A 22995-nucleotide genomic window follows, 5' to 3' on the forward strand; every position below is an offset into this window, starting at 1 on the left:
TCACCATCTCATGAGGTCTTCCCTGACCATCTTATTTAAAATTACAGTAATCCATGCCCTGGAGACCCTTTTGCCATTCTCTGCTTTATGTTTCTCCTTAGCATTTATTATCACCTAACATACTACTTTACTCTTTTTAAAATCTACCTTCTCCCATTAGAATATGAGTCTCTTGAGGCAGGGATTTTTTGCCTGTTGTGTTCTCTGTTCTACCCAGTGCCTAAAACAGTGCCTGGTGCATAAGTGCTAAAAGATACTTTTTGAATGAAATGAATGAATTTTTCAGGGGAGCACTGTCTGTCTTCTCAGCCTATAGTTATATATTCATCTTTTCAAGAATTGGTTAGTTCTTGCCCATCTTTGGTTTTCTGGCAACTCTTCTGTTCTTCATGAATTCACAGCAGTTCCTTGATCCAATGCAAGCAGCACCAACAACTTGGTCTTACTTTCTTCTGTAGCAATATTTATCTTTCTCCAAGTTTGAAGGTCATGTTCCTTGATGAAAGTTGAGGGGGAGTAGAATGGTTCCATCTTCTTGTGGTCACTTTTTAATATTATCTCATCCCTTCTGTACCCAGGATTTATCTTTTATTTGTCCATTTTCTTGCTAAAAACCTTTTGGTTCCTCACAGCATTTTTGCAACCAATTATAGGCAATACTATATTGTACTTTTGTGGCTTTCTAAATATCCTTTTGTTGCCTAATTTGACTCTCGAATCTTTTATTCATTACACAAACACTGATGCAGTGGCTACCATGTCCCAGGAATATAGCTACAAATCAAGATATCCCTCAGGGAGCTTATATTTTAGTGAACAGACAACAGTGCATTGACATATATATTGGGTCATCTCAAAGAGTGATAAATGCTGAGCAAAGTAAAGCAGGGCTTGGGTGGAGCTCCTTTAGATGGAATGGTCCAGGAAATTTCCCTGAGATGACATTTTGGCTGAGAGATGAGAAGTTGGCCATACAAGGATCTGGGGGAAGATGATTTTGAACAGCGTAATCAGCAATGAGGTATGTCCTTAGGCAAGAATGAGCTTTGGGTGTTCAAGGGACAAAAAAGCCAGTATAGCTGAGGTGTGGTCAACAAAGGGGGAGAAGAGATCAGAGAGAAAGGCAGGGATCAGAGCAGGCCCAGTTGCTCAGCTATTGCTATACTGATTCCAATTGCCCTGGGAGCCACTGGAGAGCTTTAGGCAGAGGAGTGACAAGATCCGACTTAGATTTTGAATAGATCCCTCAGACTGCAGTGTGGAGATGGGCCATGAGCAGGAGATAGTGGGGGCAGAGCAGTTAGAGCCACAACCCAGGCAAGGGGTGAATGTGGCTGGGACTGGTATGAGTGCGTGGAGATGCACAAACTGGGCAGAAATGGTGGTAGTCAGAGTGCATCTTTGGGTTGGGTCCACAGGACTTGTGATGAACTGGGTGGGAGGCAGCTCTGGAGGACAGGCTGGCTCGGTGTTACCTCTAGGGAGGGGTGAGGAGACTGTCAGTTAATGCAGAAACAGGTCCAAACTCCTAGACCTGGACTTTCCCCCTCTTCTCTCCAGCTTTGAAAGCAGAAATCCTCAGATTTTTGGTCTATCCCTATAAGTGAGGGGAATTCGCACCAGAGGGCATGAGGAAGTGAACTCCAGGGAGAATAAAAAGAGAAATCCTAAGAGTCATGGGCTTCAGCATCTTAGTTGGGGCTTAGGTGCTATTCTCTCCACGACACTGCCACCCAGTGGCTTGGAGTCAAACTGCAAGGGCAGGACTCACCCAGTAACCGGAGCCTTTCCTATCATCCTAGGTCTTCAAGTGGACAGGAAGCAACTCCTTCTTTGTGAAAGGCGACTTGGATTCACTGATGATGGGAAGTGGCAGGTGTGTATCTCAGTGCCTCCTGGGCCTTGGGGTGGTCTGGGTTCTGGTTCCTTCCCTTGTCCCCAGCTACTGGACTAGGCTACCCAGAACAAAATGGGCAAAACCCCAACCCCCACTTCCCAGTATCCCAGGTCAAGCCTCAGAGGTTTGGGTTCCTTTCAAACCCACTCTAAGTCATCACTGAGGAAAATGATTGCATGAACTCTCCAACCAAGGTGTTTACAGTTGGCTACAGCTTAATCTGAACCTTTGTAACTTTGGGAACAGAATTCCACAAGGTTGGATGAGGTGAGAGAGTTGACTAGCAAGCCTAAAATTTACCAATCATCTCTCCAAATCTAGAGAACACAACTCATTGGAGGAAGGCGGGCATCTGCCCAGGAATCCTGCCTCTTTGTGTGTGTGTGTGTAGAGGGCAGGGGTTAGGAAGAAAAGGTTAGTCTCACCCATGGTTTGACTTTCAAATTCAGGCAGGATACTTCTTACCCCGAGGGTGAAAATGAAAGCACTGCTTGAATATATCAGGCAAGTTCTTTGCTCTCCCAACTTCCTGAAAAGCCCCTAGTGAGAGGCAGCTTGATTGCTGATTTGCAGTAAGTCATTCAGTATTTCACTCCAGCCTAGGTATTCTGTCAAATGAGAGGATTAGAATGGATGATCTCTGAAGTGTTTTGGGCTCTCAAGAGTCCATGCCTGTAAGACTTACTTCTTATAAGCATTTCCATCTTAAAAATGTTCCAAATGTTCTAAAATTGGATTGTGGTGATGGTTGCACCACTGCATATATTTATGAAAATCATTGAGCTGTTAAAAAAAAAAAAACCAAAAAGCTTGAAACTCTGTGGGGAACAGCATGCTTAGTCCTCAGTAAATCAAGATCAATTAGTTTAAGAGAGGATGAAACACAGGCAAACCTGGGCTTCTGTCATGGTGTGGGTAAGGGCTGATGGTTGTGGATCTGAAAGGTCTCAACACCCTGGGAGTTAAGACATGTCAAGGTTTTCCTCTTCTTCTTAGTGGTCAGTTTGGGCTGTGGTTGGATGGAGACTTGTATCATGGGGGAAGCCACCCCTGTGCCACCTTCAACAATGAGGTGCTGGCCCGGCAGGAGGAGTTCTGCATCAAGGAGCTGGAAGCCTGGGTACTGAGCTGATGCCCCCCTGGTGGGCAGCTTCCTGTGGCAACAGGTATTCGGACCTGCTCATGGATGCCATCCAGGCCTCCTCACACAAGGCAGCCCATTCTGTCCAAAACATGGATGGTGAATTATCCTTGTGCTGACAGTGGCCTCCTCACGGCCTAGGGACTCAAGACAGGATGGGGGAGGCGTCGCTCTCCTGGAGAGGTGACTTTAGTGGAGTAAAAGGTACTCATACTTCACCTGAGTGGTGCAAAATCCTGCACAAAAAATCTTTTTAAAAATTATACAATGAATACATGTTTATTGTAGAAAAATCAGAAGACATAAAAAATTAAAACCCCCAAAAAAACCACTAACATTTTCATGTCTATCTTTCCAGACAATTTTCCATGGATATTAGGTATTCTCTTACAAAAATGGGATTCTACTCAATGTATGTTTTGGAAATTATTTTAACTTAAAAACCACAAAAACCTGGGATCAACCGAACTAATAGACTCTTAGCATCATTTCTTCTCTTGCCCTCTGGCCTTTTCTAGAACATGGAGGGCCTTCTGTCTGCCATCTGTGTGCCAGGTGCTTGCAAAGCCATCATCTCATTTAATTTCATGAGGAAGATAGGAAAGTAGCAAATGAACAAGATGCATGTTTGGATAGAGATTTTGAAACCACTGTAGATGGGAACCTCAGGGAGGTTAAGAGGAAGGAAGGATATGTTTCCTGGTACAACAGGGGCTCTGAAAACAGAGAGAAATCCATCTCCCTTCCTAGGCTGCCTTCTGCCGGAACGATTATGATGCTCTTACTTGCCAGCTACTGAACAAGGAAAACAGAATACCATGTACCCAGCAAAATACTATCCTTCAAGCAGACCCAGCATAGTTGAGGTGCTGCGAAACGTCTGGTGGATTCCTACACAAAACACATTTCCTTTGCACAAAAGGGCCAAAGATGGGCACCCACAGTGTGAGAGTCATTAAGAAGCACACCTTCAAATTTGAGATGGAGATACATTCATGAAGTTTTATTGCAGTTATTTCCCTCACCCAGTTGAATAACCAGTCATTTTAATTTGCAGTTCTATTTACATTCTCAAGGTGACAATGTTCAGTAACGTTAGAGGCTAAGCTGTTACAGTCTCCATTTTTATACAATTAGTGAAGATGTTCTTAACAAAATTTAACCTTGTAAATGGCACATAGTTCTCAAAATTAAAACAGTTGCAAAGAGCATAAAGTGCCACTACCTTACTTGTGACAAAAGATGCAAACAAAATAGATTCAAGTTATTTCTTGGATAGAACAATGATACAATATTGGGACCACAAAATTCCAGAGTAAACTAAAATGATTTAAAGGTATGATTTGCAGACACAAAACAATCTTAGCAGAAAAAGATTACATTCTTGACCATGGGTCTGGACACACAGTCTAAGACCTGCAGTTCTCAATCCTCCCCTCCCCCACAAGAGTATTTTAAAGGCACCCTGGCTAAGATAGATGTGATACCAGTACTCAGGACCACGGCAGAGCTCCCCTGTGCTTCAGTGAGCGCACATGGGAACCACATCCCCAGCCACAGAGCATCTCAGTGGGGGTGGGGGTGGGAAAGCATTTCAACTATTTTCCTATGGATTATGGTCAACCCTTGAGTATCTACTGAGGATAGGAGGCAGGGTGGGGAGGGGAGAGGAGAGTAATAAACAGGCTGGCACAGACATTTCAAATATTCTTGACCTTAGTATCAACAGAATAGAACTTGGTTGTGGAGTGGAAGGTGACAGCATTCCTGGGACACCATGGATCATCTGCTGGCCGGTGGTCTGGGTTCCTCTTGCTTGCTCTGGCTGCTCAAAGCTAGGGCTACTTCCTCACCTGAGCCTGCCAAGGAGGCTTTTGTCAAGGGAGTGTCAAAGTAGATTTTAGGGGCCAATGGCTTCCATCCCCCACTGCCCTGCATCTTTAGGATCCTCTGACCAGCACAGGCTGGGGCTCTAACCCTACACTTCGTTTTTGGTGCATTTCTGTAGGACTGGGTAAGGGGGAAGACACCCTGGGAGTACTGCTCGAGCGACCATGGTACTGCCTCTTCCCTTGCTGAAGGCAAAGTGCAAGTGCTGGGAAAATAAAGTCACAGAGGGCAACATGGAATTCACTGCGTAGTCACCAATCTCAGCATAGGCACCTCAGTCTTTGCTCTGAAACCTGCAAAACTCACTGACACAGCATGACCAGTCCTTGCTCCGGGTAGGCTGGAGGAAGCTGCTGTGATGCCCTCTGGCAGCTCCCAAGGGAGCTACAGAGAAGGTCGGAGTGGGGCAGTGGTAAAGCCCTGTGAGCACGCAGGAAAGAAACACTGCCTGGGTCTGAGCCGCAATGACACAGAGAACAGACAGGTTTGGGGGCTCTTTCTGCTATTGGGGACAGAGGTCTCCTAAGAGACAGTTTAAGGTCCCACTTGACAGAAGGTCAGAGCCCTCAGGGCTTCTGAATAACTTAGCCGGACTCTCACCAGACCTGGAGCCCATTTCCTGGCCCTCATCTTGTACTGTTTACCCAACTTAGCAGCTTACTAGGGATCAAAAGGGTAAGGGAAGGTGTCTTTCACTGATGTTTAGATTATTTAAGAAGGGCTATCCTAAATTTTGGGGTGATGAGTATATTCTCAAGCGTCTAGGATTTTATGTTTCATTTTTAAGCAAGGCTGTTCATGACAAGCCCAACTTCAAATTCTTAAAAAAAAACACACACACACAATCATCTGTCATAGAGTTCAGAGTATATGAGAGTACTTATCATAAAAAAATAAGACTACTAAAGGAGAAAAGTTTTAAGTAATATTAAAAATAGGCAAGGTTATATCTTTCATAGTATAGCAAGATTTGCCTAATAACTTTTTATGTTTCTTTGAATAAAAAGTACTTAGGTTCAGTGTGTGTGTACATTCAAAACATAAAATAAAAAGCACAAGTTGTCACTAAACATGTGGAACACGTTAATTGAATTCCCCAAATTAATTGTGTGAGGGGAGGGAGGGCTTTTGCAAACAACTGATTGAAGCCATTCACACAGGGTCATCCTTAAAAAGCTGGACTCTGAATTTGGATGTTTCTCGGATGCGAGCTGGACTCTGGGCTAAATCTGGGTAATTCCACTCCAGCTTTTGAGGTGTTATGAGTGGGGCTACAATATCACCATCCTATAGGGAAGAGAGAGAAAAAGGGGGAGCAGAGAAAAGCCAGTTACATCATTTTATTTCTCAGTGAAGGTCTCAGATATACATGTCCTTTTCCTGCAGATAGATTGCTTCTAGACATACTCACCCTCGGGAAACTCCAAATATTATATGTGCCCCATGCTTGGGTCAAATTAGAAGCACCACAGTCCCAAGAAGGTAAAAGCCTTCATGGCAAAAGCCGAGAGACCTCTTTTTTTTCAAAGACAGCTAGAAAGCAGCACTGCTGTCCAGTTGTATGATCTTTTCTCTTCATACCCCTTCATGGAACACAAACTGTTCTGTTTCTCCAGTAGCAAAAAGGGCTGCACTGGACCTCTGTTCCCCCCTTTTATGGCCCCTCTCTGATAAATGGTCCAGGTCTACAAGATGGTGGGGGGGTGGGGGGGTGGAGGGAGAGAAAGAGAAGGAGAGTATGTGTCTGCAGAACTTGAATTTTCCTCTGCAATCAAAGGTATAACTTTGGCCCCATCAGCACTGGGCTCCAGCCAAATGAGCTCTTACACCCAAAAGGAGGGATGGCCTCCAAGTGAAGTGACACCATGATTTGAAAGTGGTCAGCAGAGGAGGCAAGGCCTTCCTGAACTTGTGGATGGATTCTCTTTGGTTATATGAAGATGTAGGATCTTTGAGAGCCTCAATTATCCTAGGAATATAATGTTAGTCGCATGACATTGTGCTCCTCTTTCTCTATTTGCTCTCAGATTCATTCCTCACCCCTCCTCTTCTCTACTCTGTGTCACAGGAGGCTGCGCTTGCAAACTACAACTCCCAGCTCCTGGTCTGTTTGCTTCCAGTTAGGTTTGGTCAACAGGAGGCACTGGGTGAAGACTGTGAGGCAGAAGGAGAGCAGAGAAGCCCAAGTACTCCTCCCTACCACCTCTGGTCAGGTAGCAGAGGCCAGGACTTCTGTGGTTCTAGCTCCTGCAGGTGGTCCTAGCTCCTGGACTCCTGCCTCCACTCTTGTTCCTCCTACCCTAGAAATGGTAGCAGCTTCCTGCTGTTGTCTCACTGACCTCTGTTGGCTCATTCTATCTCATCCCCAGTATTAAATTTCTTCTGTTGAACTACCTGGTGCAGAAAGTTCTGTTTCCTGACTAGATCTGACTGATACAGCTATTAAAAGCAGCCAGTCAATTACCATGCTATCCATATTTGGAAAACCCACCTATCTTAAAGTCAACATTGACCTTCAAACTCATCTCCATTTCGTAGAAACTTCTTTATTTCTACCCGTTACAATCTCAACTCTAGTGAATTTTATAAATGCAAACTTGAATTTGTCATTCCCCTCCTTAAAGCACCTCAGTGGTCCTTATGGCCCTTGCCTTACAGGACTATGCATAAAGCACCAGTCCCCTTCACACTCCATGCTCCTTCCCCAACTACTCCTTGTTCTGTGCCATCTTCTGACGTACACTTACTGTGCTTCTGACATCCCCCTGCCCTCTACCCAGCTAACTCCTCTCACCCATCCTTCAGGTCTTCGCTTCAGAGTCCCTCTTGAAAGAAGCCTTTCCCTCCTGACCAAGTCTAGCTTCAATCCTTCTTTTTGCTCCTTTAAGACTCTACTCCCCCTCAAAGCACTCACCATGCTGCTGCAATTGCTACGTACTTGTGTGTTTGTTATCCCCAAGTAGAGTGAGATCTGTGGGAACAGGAACTATGTATGCCTTCAGTACTGTTGTATCCATGGTACCCAACACAGGGCCTGGCAAAGACACCCGTTCAGTGAGGGAATGTACCTAAGTTTAAGGATCTAACACCACATGGCTGAACTTTAATAGCCTCCTGTTTCTCCAAGTTCTAATCCACCTGCTACTAGAGTTTTCTTCATCAGTGTTCAGTTTCCTTAGGTGTTACAGTACCTAAGACAGTTTCTATTCCCACAGATCTCATGCTAGTTGCAGAGAACACACACACACAGGTAAATCGTAAGTACTGTAGCATGGTAAGTCTTCAATACTCTCAAGGATTCCCTCCCCTTTGCCCAGAGGAACAAATCCATCTTAGCTGATTATCCAAGGTTCTCCATAATCTAGTCCATCCTTCCCATTTAACCTTTCACCATTCAACAGTATGAATTTTCTACTCTTGTCAGACTGGTCCCCTAAACACACTCAACGTGTTTCAGTTTCATGCCTTTGTTTGTGTTGCTCCTTTGCCCAACATATCTACTCTTCTTTCTGGTACTCATCCAAACACAACCCAGCCTCCTGAGTCTAGTGAGTCCTCCCTCCTTTACAAGGCTTTTTCAACAGCTCTTCCAACTCTTGAATTCTAATAGCACTTACCTGTATCATTCCTTTTGGCATTTGATAAAGTATCAACTTACTAGGCTATTCTTTCAAGTCTGCCTTTTTGTGTGTGTTCCCTTCAGCACCCAACACTTGGATACAAAGGCAAACATGGTGTTCTGAGGGAGAGTACCAGACTAGGAATTAGAATGCCACTGCCCACCTGCCTGTCAATTATAACAAACACTGATTAGTCACTTTCCCCATGCTAGGTGCCTACCATGTGTAGATCAATAGATTACTTTTTTTTTTTAATTAGAGAAGTTGTGGGTTTACAGAAAAATCATGTATAAAATAAAGAGTTCCCATATACCACCCTGTTATTAATACCTTGCATTAGTGTGGTACATTTGTTACAATTGATGAAAGCACATTTTTATAACCGCACTATTAACTGTAGCCCATGGTTTTTCCTTAGTGTTCACTGTTTGTGCCGTACAGTCCTATGATTTTTAAAAAATTCTTATTCTAGTAACATACACAATCTAAAATCTTGTGGCCAATAAACACATAAAAAGATGTGCAACATCATTAACCATCAGAGAGATACAAACCAAAACCACAATGAGACACCATTTTACGCCCACTAGAATGGCTACTATTAAAAAAAAATAGAAAATTAGAATTGTTAGAGAGGATGTGGAGAAATAGGAACCCTTATTCATTCATAGCTGGTGGGAATGTAAAATGGTGCAGCCACTGTGGATGAGTCTGGCAGTTTCCCAGAAAGCTAAGTATAGAATCAGCCATATCACCCGGCTATCTTACTACTAGGTATATACCAAAAGAACTGAAAGCAGGGACTCAAATAGACACTTGCACAGTGATATTCATGGCAGTAATTATTCACAATTGCCAAAGGTGGAAGCAACACAAGTGTCCATCAACCGACAAACGGATAAAAAAATGTGGTATCTACATATAATGGAATATTATTCAGCCATAAAAAGGAATGAAGTTTTGATACACGCAACAACATGGATGAAACTTGAAGACATCATGTGAAGTGAAATAAGCCAGGCACAAAAGGACACATATTGTATGATCTCACCGATATGAAATATTAGAATAAACAAACTCATGGAGTCAGAATCTAGAATACATGTTATCTGGGGATAGGGTGGGAGTAGGGAATAGGGAGTCAATGCTTAAATTACAGGTTCTAGTTGGGATGATGGGAAAGTTTTAGTAATGGATGGTGGTGTTGGTAGCACGACAATGTGAATATAATTAGCAGTTCTGAATTATATATTTGAATGTGGTTAATAAGATACATTTTTACAACATTTACTACAGGGATGGCAATTACTGACTTCTTGGCTCCTCTTTCCTCTACTCTTTTACAGAATTAAATAGTTTACTAATAGTTTACTAATATACCAAAATAACCAGATTTGGGAATACTGCGTTAGAAATAATAAGTTTGAAAATTTATTATCAGTTGTATGTGGCCTTAAACAAGTTAGCTAGGCTCAGCTTGAATAACCTTCTGTGAAAGATGGGGACATTATGAGCCACCTCCCTGGGTCACTGAGAGGACCGGAGGAGATGACTGGTGAGAACATCATAAAGCACTGTTCACATGCTCACCAATTTCATCTTTTGTTATTAGGACAATAATGATAAACAAAGTACCCACTCCCAACTGGTATAGGAAGAAATCACTGGTTGACAAAGATTCAGACATTTTAAAAAGAAAGCTTAAAGTGAAATACTTTATTTTCAAAACCATAACCCAAAGATTATAATTTAAATGAGAACTTTTCAGAGGTTTTAAAGGATCTCTTTTGATTTTTACTTATAAATTAAAAATTGTGCAAAGTATGTAAATAATAAGCTACCCACCTGTGGCTTGGTGAAATTTTTGATTAAACACCATTGAACAAAATGTTGTCGTGCAGCAAACAAACTCTTTTCATCTGTCTTCTTACAGTATACTCGAATTAGCTGTTCTGCAAATCTCTCTGGCAGAAGCTGTGAAACCTTTTTAAGGAAAAAAAAGATTTCACTATTGCCTTGAATTCACATGCTGGGAGAGAGATCAGCTTTTCCTCAGGTTCTTAAGCACCACATTTTTCTGCAATTTTATGCCAATCATAATCCAAGGAAGAGAATTTGAGACAGTTGTCACATTGCAAAATGTCCCACAATTTTATGCCAATCAATAAAAGACTAAAATTATTAGCTGTGTGACCTTAGGCTCTTTGAGCCTCGCTATGAGTAAAATTACAGGAATTCTAGATGCGATCTACAGGTAAGTGGAGCTAGCGTAGGACTCAATAAAATAGTAGGTATTACTAAATATTTAAAAAGAAAGATAGAACACAAAGAAGCATTTTCTATATTCCCTTTTATTCATGAAGTAAAGCTCAGAGAGATAAGAAATGTACTTGACCCAGCTATTAAGAAATGGACATGGGGATTGAATTAAATCCTGCAATTCTAAGTAAATCCAGCCTCACCACACTGCATCCAATCTTTTTTTTATTTTTTATTTTTTATTTTTTATTTTTTACAAATCATAAGAGTCTGGGCTGAGTTGAAGCTTTTCCCAACTTTGTTTCATATATGACACTGAAAAAAATCCCATAGTCTAGAAAGACTCTCTTCCTTAAAAAATCTTAATGACTAATCATGTTTAAACAAGGAGTATCAAGCTGTATCATCACCATTCCTTTCTCTGAAGGAGATCATGCAACAGCATGGTGGTAGTGCCTGCAAACTAGAGCAAACACCCAAATTGAGGATCTGACTTTATTCTGACCATACGGCTCCAAAGTATAATAAAACAGAACCCGAGGTGGTGGTTAGTTATGTGCTGACTTTTCATACAAATGAAAAGTGCAAGTTTCTAAAAAGTGAAAGTTTTTAGAAATCATTGCTAGGGCATCAAACAGATGCTTTAACTCTCCCTCTATTGTTTATGTATGTATTTAGTTATTTTTCAAATGTCTCTCTCATACACATGCTGAGTTGAAACACTTGGACAACTTTGTAATCAGGTTATGTATGGGGAATATTTATCTGCCACAAGGTAACAGAAATGGGGATGAAATAAGTTTCTATGGAGTAGCTTGTCCTTATATGCTCTATAAATTGAGTTAAAATGTTCCCTCGAACAAAAACTTCATCAATTCCTTTCCACTCTTTATTTCATATTACTAGCTCAAAATGTCCAACATGATAAACATCGCATAATGATTTTTAGCAATTGGATTTACTAGAAGTAATGAATAAATATATTTACTTGTGAGTTGAGGAACTTAACGGGGTCTCTGCCATTAAGAGGCTAAATATTTAGTCTTTCATTTAATAAACATGTACAGACTGCCTATTATACACAGGCATCTTCATAAGTATTAGGGATAAAATAAAAGAGAAAAATACATATAGTCTCTACTGTCAAGGAATTTATTATTTTGTGGGCGAGTCAGACACGAATAATCATAAAAATGAGTGCTGGGAAGTAACACATAAATACCGTGATAGAAGAGCAGGACCTGGCCAAGTCTGGAGGATTAGGGAAAACTTCAGTAAGTGACTGCTGAGATAAGATGTGGAGGAGTTAGCGAGGTGAGCATGAGAGGAAGAAGATGGCACACGGGGTATGCTTAAAGTCTCTGAAGAGCAACATGTAAATTGTGCATAAAGAGAACACGGCGAAGGTCATTATGGCTGGAGATGATACTGATGCATGAGAAATGGGAAAGCATAAAGAGGTCAAACCCAATGGGATTTTGTGAGTCTTAATGAAGATTTTATATAGTTTGAATGCAATGGATAAAAATTGTCAGGTGCTTCAATCACGTCTTCTTTGGTTGAAATGCATGATCAATATGTTAACCAATACAATGAGCTTCTAATTAAATTGTTGCTGATGCCATTACTATTATTATTAGTTTCTATGCAACCTGCCAGATTGGCCATGCAGTTAACTCTACAGTTTGTGATTGTCAAAACCATACGTTCTAATAATTTTCATTCTGGATATAGTGATTGCCTAACTTATGGTCTGTTTAAAAAAAAAGTATCTTTAGCAAGCATATGCATTTTAAAAGCACAACGTGTCCATATCAAGGACACACAAAACTCTGTTTAAATGTTAAATATCCGACTTAAAAAAAAAAAGACTGTAGGTTTGTATTACATGATAATATACAGACCAAAGACTTTAATACAGAGGATCTGCAAATAAGCACATTTAATCTACAGTAAATCAACCATACAGCCATTTGGCTGTCTATGGTCTAATCAATACAAACCATTTATACTCTAATTTTAAAGAAAGGCCTTTTTTTTTGGTCTTACACTCTAATTTTAGAACCTAACCTAACCTGCATGAAAAATGCAAATTTACCATAAAGACTTGCCAAATGCCACTACAGTGTATCTGTTTTACCTAAGTAGATTCTTACCTGATTTTTAGTAATCATAATGGCTTTGCTGGGGTCACTCTTACAATAGAAGCGAACATGATCAATAGGATTCTTGTCTTCCATTCCATAATCCATGTTGATAACCTTGAGAAAAGCAATAAAAAAGTGATCACTTACATCATAACCATGAGAATGGAATTCAGGGTTGTAGGGCAAACACAAGAAACAGAGCAGAGCTCTCTGGGGGTTAGAAAAACAGCCCTGATGAGGTGGCTCATAGTGAAATAAAAATAACTCTGGCTCATGACTCAAAGATTTTGTTTAGAAATTGGGGGTGGGGGAAAGCATTTATGTTCCCAACATAAGTAGGGGGTAAAGTTAACACCTAACTATGTGGTAGATACTCTGATGGTTGGGTTCGTGTGTCAACTTGGCCAGGTGATGGTGCTCAAGTTGTCTGGTCAAGCAAGCACTGGCCTGTTACTGTGAGGACATTTTGTGGACTTAAATCATCACTAAGCTGATTGTATCTATGGCCGATTACAACTACAAATCAACTAAGGAGAGTGTCTTCAACACTGAGAGATGTTTAATCCAATCAGTTAAAGCTTTAAAAGAAGTGATGACTTCAACAGTCAGAAGAGAGAATTTTCATCTCTTCTTCAGCCAGCCAGCCTCTCCTGGGGAATTCACTGAAAATCTTCATCAGAGTTCCCAGCTTGCACCCTGCCCTATGGAACTTGGACTTGTACATCTCCACAGTTGTGTGAGACACTTTTATAAAATCTCATGTTTACAGGTATCTCCTGTTGCTTCTGTTTCCCTAGAGAACCCTAATACAGATGCTGTTCTAGGCACCAGAGATAAAATTGGGAAATTTCTAATGCAGTCTCATCCCCCACAGACTGTGTAGCCTAGACTGAGATTGAATAAATAATTATAAAAGTAATTATCTAACTACATTTGTTATAGAAGCTACCAAGGAAAAGCAAACAATGCTTGAAACTATATACTAGAGGATTTAACCTAGTCTGGGGTGCCAGGGGAATGACTGGAAATGTTTTCCTGGGAAAATGACTTTACTAAGTGAGCAAGAATTAACCAGACCTAGCTAGGAAAGAAAAGAATTCCACACAGAAAAAACGATTCGAGGCAGAGGGGGCAACTGTCTGCTGGATTTAGCAACCTTGAAGATATTGGTGATCTTGGCAAAGTAATTTTAGTAGAGTGATGGCAACAGAACAAAGGTTCAGGAGTAAATGAGAAATGAAAAGGCAACACCTCTCTTAGAAGGTTAGCTGTTGAGAAGAGGCAAAAGTACCTGGAGAAAAGTAAGTGGAGACAACTTCTCAGTAAGTTTGACCCTGAAGAAGAGGAGAAGGGGTGAAGAGGAATGTGGGGCTATTTGTCTTAAGATGAAAGCCTGCTTAACTGCTGGTGGGAAAGTCAAAGGAAGGAGGAGAGGAGTGAACCTGTAAAGTTCTACAGATGTTATGAGGCAATGGGCTCTACAGTTGCTTCGCTCAATGCTGTGGTCACTAGCCATGCATGCCTTTTAAAATTACAAGTAGTTAACATTAAACACAATAAAAAATTTAGTTCAGTCACAGTAGCCACATTTCAAGTGCTCAGTAGCCACATGTGAGTAGAGGCTACCGAAATGGACAAAGATATACACCATTGCCATCATCACAGACAGCACTGCTCTGGAGCCCAAGGAGGATACCCTTAGTCTTGGATGAGAAGAGGGATATTTCCCCATTGTCACAGAGGAAGGCTGCTTACAGCTGTAGATGGAGATAGGCTTGTTCATTTGGTGGCAGTAAATTGAGGGAGTTCTTACCTAAAGGTCTAAATTTACCTCTGAAATAGGAGCCGAGGTTGCTTTTTCACTGAAGGTGGATACAGTTAGGGGTGGCGCATGGGTTTGGAGGACTGAGAGAAGTGAAGGTTTGAAATAGTCATTATAGAGACTTCAAGAACTGCACTCCAAAAGGAGCTGAGAGGTCACTCTGGTGGGCACTCTTATGCACACTTTAGACAACCCTTTTTAGGTTCTAAAGAATTGGGGTAGCTGGTGGTGGATACCTGAAACTATCAAACTACAACCCAGAACCCATGAATCTCGAAGACAGTTGTATAAAAATGTAGCTTATGAGGGGTGACAATGGGATTGGGAAAGCCATAAGGACCACACTCCACTTTGTCTAGTTTATGGATGGATGAGTAGAAAAATAGGGGAAGGAAACAAATAGACAAAGGTACCCAGTGTTCTTTTTTACTTCAATTGCTCTTTTTCACTCTAATTATTATTCTTGTTATTTTTGTGTGTGTGCTAATGAAGGTGTCAGGGATTGATTTGGGTGATGAATGTACCACTATGTAATGGTACTGTAAACAATCGAAAGTACGATTTGTTTTGTATGACTGCGTGGTATGTGAATATATCTCAATAAAATGAAGATAAAAAAAAAAAATCTATCCTTGGTCCACTACAAAAAAAAAAAAAAAAAAATGTAGCTTATGAGGGGTGACAATGGGATTGGGAAAGCCATGAGGACCACACTCCCCTTTGTCTAGTTTATGGATGGATGAGTAGAAAAATAGGAGAAGGAAACAAACAAACAAACAAACAGACAAAGGTACCCAGTGTTCTTTTTTACTTCAATTGCTCTTTTTCACTTTAATTATTTTTCTTGTTATTTTTGTGTGTGTGCTAATGAAGGTGTCAGGGATTGATTTAGGTGCTGAATGTACAACTATGTAATGGTACTGTTAACAATCGAATGTACGATTTGTTTTGTATGACTGCGTGGTATGTGAATATATCTTAATAAAATGGAGATTAAAAACAAAAACAAAAAACAAAACAAAACAAAAAAGAACTGCACTAAGCCTGCCAGACAGTCCTGAGGGTCCTGCTAAGGTTGGTGACCATGAATTTATACAGACGTCAGTACAGTGATTTTCTGCAGCAGCAATTATCTGTCCAGGTGGAGGTATGGAGAAATTTAGTAGTCATTCAGCCTTTTGCTAGGTAGATACAAAGGGCAAGGAGTTAAGGGACTACAGAAAGTGACTGAATTAATGGTTCACAGAATCAATGATAGATTGGGAAAGAAGTAAAGATAGAAGGCCAGTGACAAACTGGAAGAAATTGGGGGTGAGGATAATGAACTGGAGTCCTGATGAGGTAGGAACACGCAAACCACAAGGAAAGAAAGGGGTTGTGGACAGAGAACAGGATCCTTAAATTTGTGATTTAAGAGGGAAAGCAATTTCAAATGCTGAAAAGGTTCAGGGTATAATCAGATGAGAGTGTTGCCTAGGGTGGAGTGGACAAGGCGACTGAGGGTGAAGAGATCAAAGGGTTGGTTAGACATGTGGACTCTGAAGTAACTCAGGTAATGGCAGAAACTGGAATAGAGAGAAAGACCATAAACCATGCCAAAATCTTCAACCAACAGGACAGCAAGAAGGCGAGAAGGTGGTATGGTTAGAGGAACAAGCAACTTCATAGGGTCTTGAGTAATACTAGGGAGCAAGAGGACTGATGAACAGGAAGGTCTCCTGACCCTAATGACCATGGCTTTCCTGATAAGGCTGCAGGGAAATCAGGTTCTCAGGGGACAACCAGGTTACAGTAAAGACAAAGAGATATCGAGCAAAGAAATTGAGGATATAGGGGAGTTTGCTAGTTATGGAAGGGAAGTTCCAAACGGCTCCATGGTTTTGGAGAAGGGTAGACTGAAAAAAAAAAGAGCAGTGTGGGAATAATGGCACAGAAAAGAACAGACGATAAGAGGTACTTATACTTGAAGAGGTACTGAAGAAGACAGGTACATGAAACTGGGGTTTGGTGACTACAGTGCCAAAAGACTGTGAGAGAAGGGTGGGTACACGGGATTCAGCTGCGGCCCGGAAATGGGAACAGGAGGTTGTAGTACACGGCTGGCCCTCTCACTAGGTGTGGTCTACTGGTGTTGACCACCGCAGTCAGTGCCCCCCATGCCTTCACCTGGGAGGGAGCAATTGCTGAGCTTCCCCCATGATCCCAGGGAAGGCGTTATTATGGGCCTCTCTCTCAGGCACTGTTTCACGTGGGGAGGGAGCTGCTGCAGGCTTGACATTTTTACACATCCTGGTGAGGAAGGAATACTAATAAAATCTTCAGCAATTTTAAGCAATGACATTGGTTCCTCAGTGTTTATTTCCTTAGCTTTAAAATACGAATAAAAGGCAATCTCTATTTTCTCCATAAAGTATTACTAAAACTCCTTCTTAAAGCAGATTTGATAAAACATTTTTCCAGAAAGGCATGCTCTAATGGTTGGGAATCCCATTCCTAACTAAGGGCTCAAAAGCAAAAGAGCAGCTACAGACCAACAACTATGAATCACTGTAATTCTAAACAGAAAAAATATGTTTTATATCCCACTAAATAGTCATAAAAGTTACTACATATAATCCTAGAAGTATGGTAAAATGCACCACGTAAATATATTACACGGTCAAACTGAAACTGTGATGCTAATATTTAAGACAATTAATTAGCAATTTTACTTGCCTTCTCAGAATATAGAAGGGCTTTCCTCATCCTAAAATGGAAAGCTTTTTTTTTTAATTTGTGATTATGAAACTATTTTACCATGCTTACTATCAAAAAACCCACCTGCAATTCTACCACCCAGGTAGAAAAAATGTTACCATTTTACCATAATGTATCTAGATTTTTTCAATGCACTCATTCCATACATAGATGTATGTAAATGTATACATTTGAAGAAAAAAAACACAAAATAATTCCTTAGTACTGCTTTTTTTCACTTATTATATTAGAGACATCTTTCCATATTAAAAACAACCTTTAATGTTTGCATTATTCCACTGTATTCCTTGTTGATAGGCATATACATTTTTCCTAATTTTATATTATGATAGTGTCACAATAAATCTTTTTTTTTTTTTTTTTTGGAAAATTGATATCCTTAGAATGAAATTGCTGGATCAATTAAACATTTAGAATGTATTCTGCTTTGGTTTCTTGAACCAATTTACACCCCCATTTTCACATAGCTTTATGACACATAATGTTACAATACTTTTCATTCTTACAAGTCTGATAGTCAAATAAACCCTTTCACTGCCACATCTATTTGCCTTTCTTTATTTGACTGTTAGAGAGGTTAACCTTCTTTTCATGTTTACCAGCCATGTGTGTGTCCTCTCCTATGCATGGCATCTTCAACAGTCTATGATCCTCTATCCATTAGGAGACTACACTTGGAGAGAAAAACCAGATGGAAGGTTGGGGGACTGACCAGGAGTAAAGCACTGCATTCAGGGCAAGGGCAGACATGCGAGAGCCCAGGGAAAACACATTGGGGTAGAAGCTTTTCAGAGTCTCAGGAAGTCAGAATGTGAGATCCCTTTATTCCGGTGGAACCTTACCTAATGAAAGAGGAAACAGCAGCTTTATCTACAGATCAGAGGTACTTCAAAAATAAAGAGTAGGTTCAAGAGCAATTCACTCATAGAATCCCTTGGCAAAGAACAGGTCTGGGGAGAATGACCCTCACTCAAGGATGTGTGAACAAGAAAATACCAAATGAGAGGCTTTTGGGAAAAAAAATACAAGGGGAACATTGTCCTGAGTTTTCAGAAGAGAAATCTGAAAAGAACTTCCTATATGAAACAGAATAAAATTTGAGAAAATCATTTGGTATTTTCATTTGGAAACAAACAGACCCTGTGGCCTCCATGAAAATAGGAGTCAAAAAAGTCTTCTAACTCTTTCCTTTGTGTGTGTGTAGGTAATTTTTAAAAATAATAGGCATGTACTACTTTTATGATAAGAACATTTAAAAATCAATATGTATAATGTTCTATAAATCACATAATCATGATTATATTGACAAAATATCAAAGAAAATTAAAAAACTGGTTAGTTAGTTCTTTCTATGAGATGACAGATGATTTTCTTCCTTCCTCAATCTTTCTGTATTTTCCAAATCTTCTATAATGAACATGTGCTACTTTTATAATGGGGAAAGGAGAGCTTCATTTTCTTTTATTTTTTAAAAAAGTCTTTATTTACGATGTTATCAGGTTAACTACTTACATCCACAACAAAATCTTCAGCCTGCAGTTCAGCTTCTAGAAATACATTATTAGGTTTAGCATCAGCTACCTCTTTTGGAAGGCATTCATAGTTTTCCTAGAAAAGACAAGACTTTCTACATTAGAACACCAATTTTTCATCAAAAAATTGTGCCACAAGAATGTTCCCTCTCTGAAAATGGCACTCTGCTAAGAAAATTGGGTAAAGCTATCCTTAACAAATATATATACATCCCTGCCTGAGTCATCATTTAAACAAATTACACTAGAGAAATTTCCCTAACAAAAATTTCACATTTGAAAAAATGTGACATTAACATAGAAGTAAAATAAGAGGCGCTAAAGTGTGACCCAAGGAAGTATTATGAAGTACAGTGAGGTTATCAGCATGACTCATGTGTTACTGGCTTTCTGGCAAACAGAAAGAATTTCAACAAACAGGAGGGGAAAACAGATTTTCGAACTAAAGAAGACTAAGCATGTGCAATCTGGGAGAACCTGATACACTGTGACAGACGTGGTTAAAAGTAGGCCCTCAAAATAAGGTACCTGCTCATGAGGTCCACTATACCTAGATCCATTTTCTCACCCTTGGATTTAGCCAAAATTTGAGGCTCCCTCTCACTTCCTGGATGAGAGCAAGGGTTTGGAGTCGGACCTGGTTTTGAATCCAGACTGACTACCTGTGCCTCTGTGAGCAAGTCATTCAGTCTCTCCAAGCCTCAGCTTCCCCATCTGTAAAAGAGGCCTAAGAACACTGCATTGCTGTGAAGACTAAATAAGAATGAATGGAAAGAGCTGAGAACAGCATTGTGGTTTAACTATCATCATCTTAGAGAGATTTGAACACTGCAAATCCATATCAAGTTGAAATAAAGGGATGGGTTACTGGTTTCCTCTTAGATGACAGATCTCAAAAAATACACTAATGGAAGGTTACTTAACAATTCGACTTACCCTTTTAATCTTTACTTGTCCCACTGGCTGAGTCTCACCCACATACTTGTATAGGTTACGGTACTCAATATTTTTTAAAATCTGTTTTGCTGCATCCAATCTGGGATCAGTAGAGTACAAAATCTCCAGAAAAATGTTATCTGCCAATTTGATGAAGTTTCAGTTATATTAAAATGAAAAGACAAGATTTAGAAAGATGTATACTGCTCTATTCCTAAGATGATTTTAGGTGGCAGTTTACAAACATAGGCACACAATGATAATAACTATGTGAAAGAAAATTTTTTTAGGGACTGAAATAAAAAAAAAAATTAAAAACTTTCTGATCATGTCTTGGATTTGTGCAAAATAATCCAGGGAATGGAGAAGGGTAAAGATGAAACAACACTGCATTCAAGTTGATGCCTGTTGAGGTTGTGGATAATGGGACATAGGGGTATATTAATTTATTGTTATGTTTTGTTTTGATTTTTAAATAGAATGATACAAGTATTTATAAACAAAATTATGTCTTGGATCTGCTTCAAAATAGTCTGGTATCTGGAGGGAGTAGGTGGATGAGGCAAAGTTGCTATATGTTGATAATTGTTGAAGCTAAGTGGAATTTAGTAAATTTTAGTACATGGAATTTTGTAAATTTCCTTAATAAAAAGTTTTTAAAAGTTCCATTTCATGATGATAGTAGAAAGTCATTTCTTTCTTTCTTTTACCTTCTGACTTTTTATTTTGAAAAATTTCAGAACACTCTTAACCTAAATTGATCAACTGTAAACATTTTTCTATACATGCATTCTCTATCTATATACAAACTTCTGATGAAACATACGAAAACTGCAGACATCACGACACTTCACTCCTAAATACTTCAGCATGTATCTCCCAAGAATAAGAACATTCACCTATATAACCACACTCACGATCATAAATTTAACACTGATATAAAACTATTATCTAACATAGTCTATGTTCAAATTTGCTTAATCGTCCAAATAATGTCCTTTATGGCTTTTTGTTGGTGGTGATAGAAAGAGGAACCAAGTACTGTATATGACGTTTAGATGTCATGTTTCTTTAGACTTTTAATCTAGAATTAAAATAATTCCCCTGACTTTTTGCCTTTCATGACACTGACATTTTTGAAAAGTCCAGGTCAGTTGTACTGTAGAATGTTCTATACTTTGAATTTGTCTGTTTCCTTACCATTAAATTCATGTTAAACATGTAAAGAACACTATGTGGGGAATGTGTCCTTCTCAGTGCATCATATTAGGAGTCACATAATGTTACTTTATTACCACCATTGATTATTTTAAATTTGATCAGTTGGTTAAGGCAATCATTCCCAGATTTCTCTATTTTAAATGCATTTTTCCCTTTGTAATTAAAAAGTAATCTCCAGGGTGATACTTTGACACCGTGTAATTATCTCAACAAGCTTTCATCCAATGGTTTGGAATTTGCTGAAAATTCTTGCTTGAATGAATTATCGAATTTTTCTAAATGAGTTTTATTAAAATGCCCTTTCTTGGCAAAATAAAGTATTAGCCATTTTATGTCATCACTCCATTTATAGTTATATGTCCCACCCTACTAATGGATGGTTAGCACATTCCTCTCAGTGATGCTTTGTACAACTCTTTCCCATCTTCAGTTTTTCATTATTTCTTTACATATTTTCCCCACATTATGAAAAACAGAACAATACAATAAGATCACACTTTTCTAATCCATGCCTTTATTTATCCTATTCCTGGCTGAACTGATGGGAGTGCTTCTCCCCATCACAGAACCTCACTTCTTAAAATCCTACCTAATCCCTGAGGTTCATCTCAAAGGTCACTTCATCATGAAACCTTCTCCAATCCCTCCATTTGTAATACTTCCTTCCTGTGAACCCCACAGACCTCTAGGGACACCTCTCTTACATCTTCATCTTATTCTGCTGGGTACAGGTTTTTGTGTGTACTTATGTTTTTATTTCTATTGGGTAAATATATAGAAGAGATATTACTGGGTCATAGGACAACTATATGTTTAACATGTTTAACTTAATAAGACAATGTACAACTATTTTGCAAAGTGGATGTACCATTTGCAATCCTACCAGCCACGTATGAGAGTTCTATTTGTCCCACATATGTGTTCTCAGAAAAGAGCTATGTATAAAAGTAGGGAAACAGCTTGTTTTTCAAATTTAATGGTTGAAATAGTATGAATAGCATTCAAATTGGCAGTCAGAAGAGCTGGTTTGAGTTTGGCTTTGCCATTTTTTGGGATAAGTTGCTTTCCTTCATTTGGCCTCACTATTCTCATCTGAGAAGTCTACAGTCCTTTCAAATCTAAGATTCTATGATTCCTATTTAATTGAGATATTTTGGGGTGGAGAGGTTTGCAGCAGAGGGAAGGAAGGGGGTAAGGTCCACCTATTTTTTTTTTTTTTCATGCTTACCATTCGATTTATTGAGTATATCTCAGTAAAAAAAATTAATCAAAACAGCATGGTATTGGCATAAGGACAGACATAGAGATTGATGGAACAGAATTCATAGTTCCGGAATAAACCCTTGCTTTTTAGATACATACCAAAAGCACAATTTGTGGAAAGAAAAAAAGCTGATATACTTGACTTCATCAAAATTAAAACCTGTTTTCTCTTTAAAAGGAGCTACTAGGGAAAAAGAAAAAGACAAGCCACAGACTGGGAGAAAATGTTTGCAAATCATATATCTGAAAACCATTTTCATGATTACCAAGCTCTAACAGCCTGCTCACCAAATTGCTATAATAATCAAAAAGTCATTTTTTTCCTTAGCATAACTTTTAAGCTGGGTCAAATAAACACAGATGATGAATAGATGAATCAGCTTAAGTAAAGAGAAAAAATATTTGTACTCAATGAGAATGACTATTGATCATTGCACTTTCCTTTTTGTAGAAGGACTGTTTGTTCAACAATAATGCCTCTGGATATTTCATCTTTTTTCAAAAGTACCC

At 39.5% G+C, this 22995-nt stretch overlaps 2 protein-coding genes across 13 annotated transcripts in view; one reads left to right on the forward strand and one right to left on the reverse strand.

Moving 5' to 3' along the window:
• Positions 1-7729, forward strand: part of TLDC2 (TBC/LysM-associated domain containing 2) — a 33382-nt gene extending 25653 nt beyond the window's left edge. For 2 of the 11 annotated variants that reach the window (XM_037812407.1, XM_037812408.1), the window contains exons 6-7: positions 1803-1876; positions 6997-7713. In XM_037812407.1, the coding sequence (XP_037668335.1) occupies positions 1803-1876; positions 6997-7303 (381 nt within the window). In that variant the 3' untranslated portion in view covers positions 7304-7713. Of the gene's footprint in view, positions 1-1802; positions 1877-2893; positions 3398-6996 lie in introns of those variants that run through there. The other 9 variants (XM_037812410.1, XM_037812409.1, XM_037812416.1 and 6 more) reach the window with 8 other exon arrangements.
• SAMHD1 (SAM and HD domain containing deoxynucleoside triphosphate triphosphohydrolase 1) overlaps positions 4014-22995 on the reverse strand; it is a 72718-nt gene continuing 53736 nt past the window's right edge. For both annotated transcript variants that reach the window (XM_037812405.1, XM_037812404.1), the window contains 5 exons: positions 20002-20141; positions 19046-19141; positions 12964-13068; positions 10394-10531; positions 4014-6215 (listed from right to left, as the gene is read on the reverse strand). In XM_037812405.1, coding sequence (XP_037668333.1) covers positions 6081-6215; positions 10394-10531; positions 12964-13068; positions 19046-19141; positions 20002-20141 — 614 coding nt within the window. In that variant the 3' untranslated portion in view covers positions 4014-6080. The remainder of the gene's footprint in view (positions 6216-10393; positions 10532-12963; positions 13069-19045; positions 19142-20001; positions 20142-22995) is intronic.

This window comes from Choloepus didactylus, chromosome 19, assembly GCF_015220235.1.
Source record: "Choloepus didactylus isolate mChoDid1 chromosome 19, mChoDid1.pri, whole genome shotgun sequence".
In the NCBI taxonomy this organism is placed as follows: domain Eukaryota; kingdom Metazoa; phylum Chordata; class Mammalia; order Pilosa; family Megalonychidae; genus Choloepus; species Choloepus didactylus.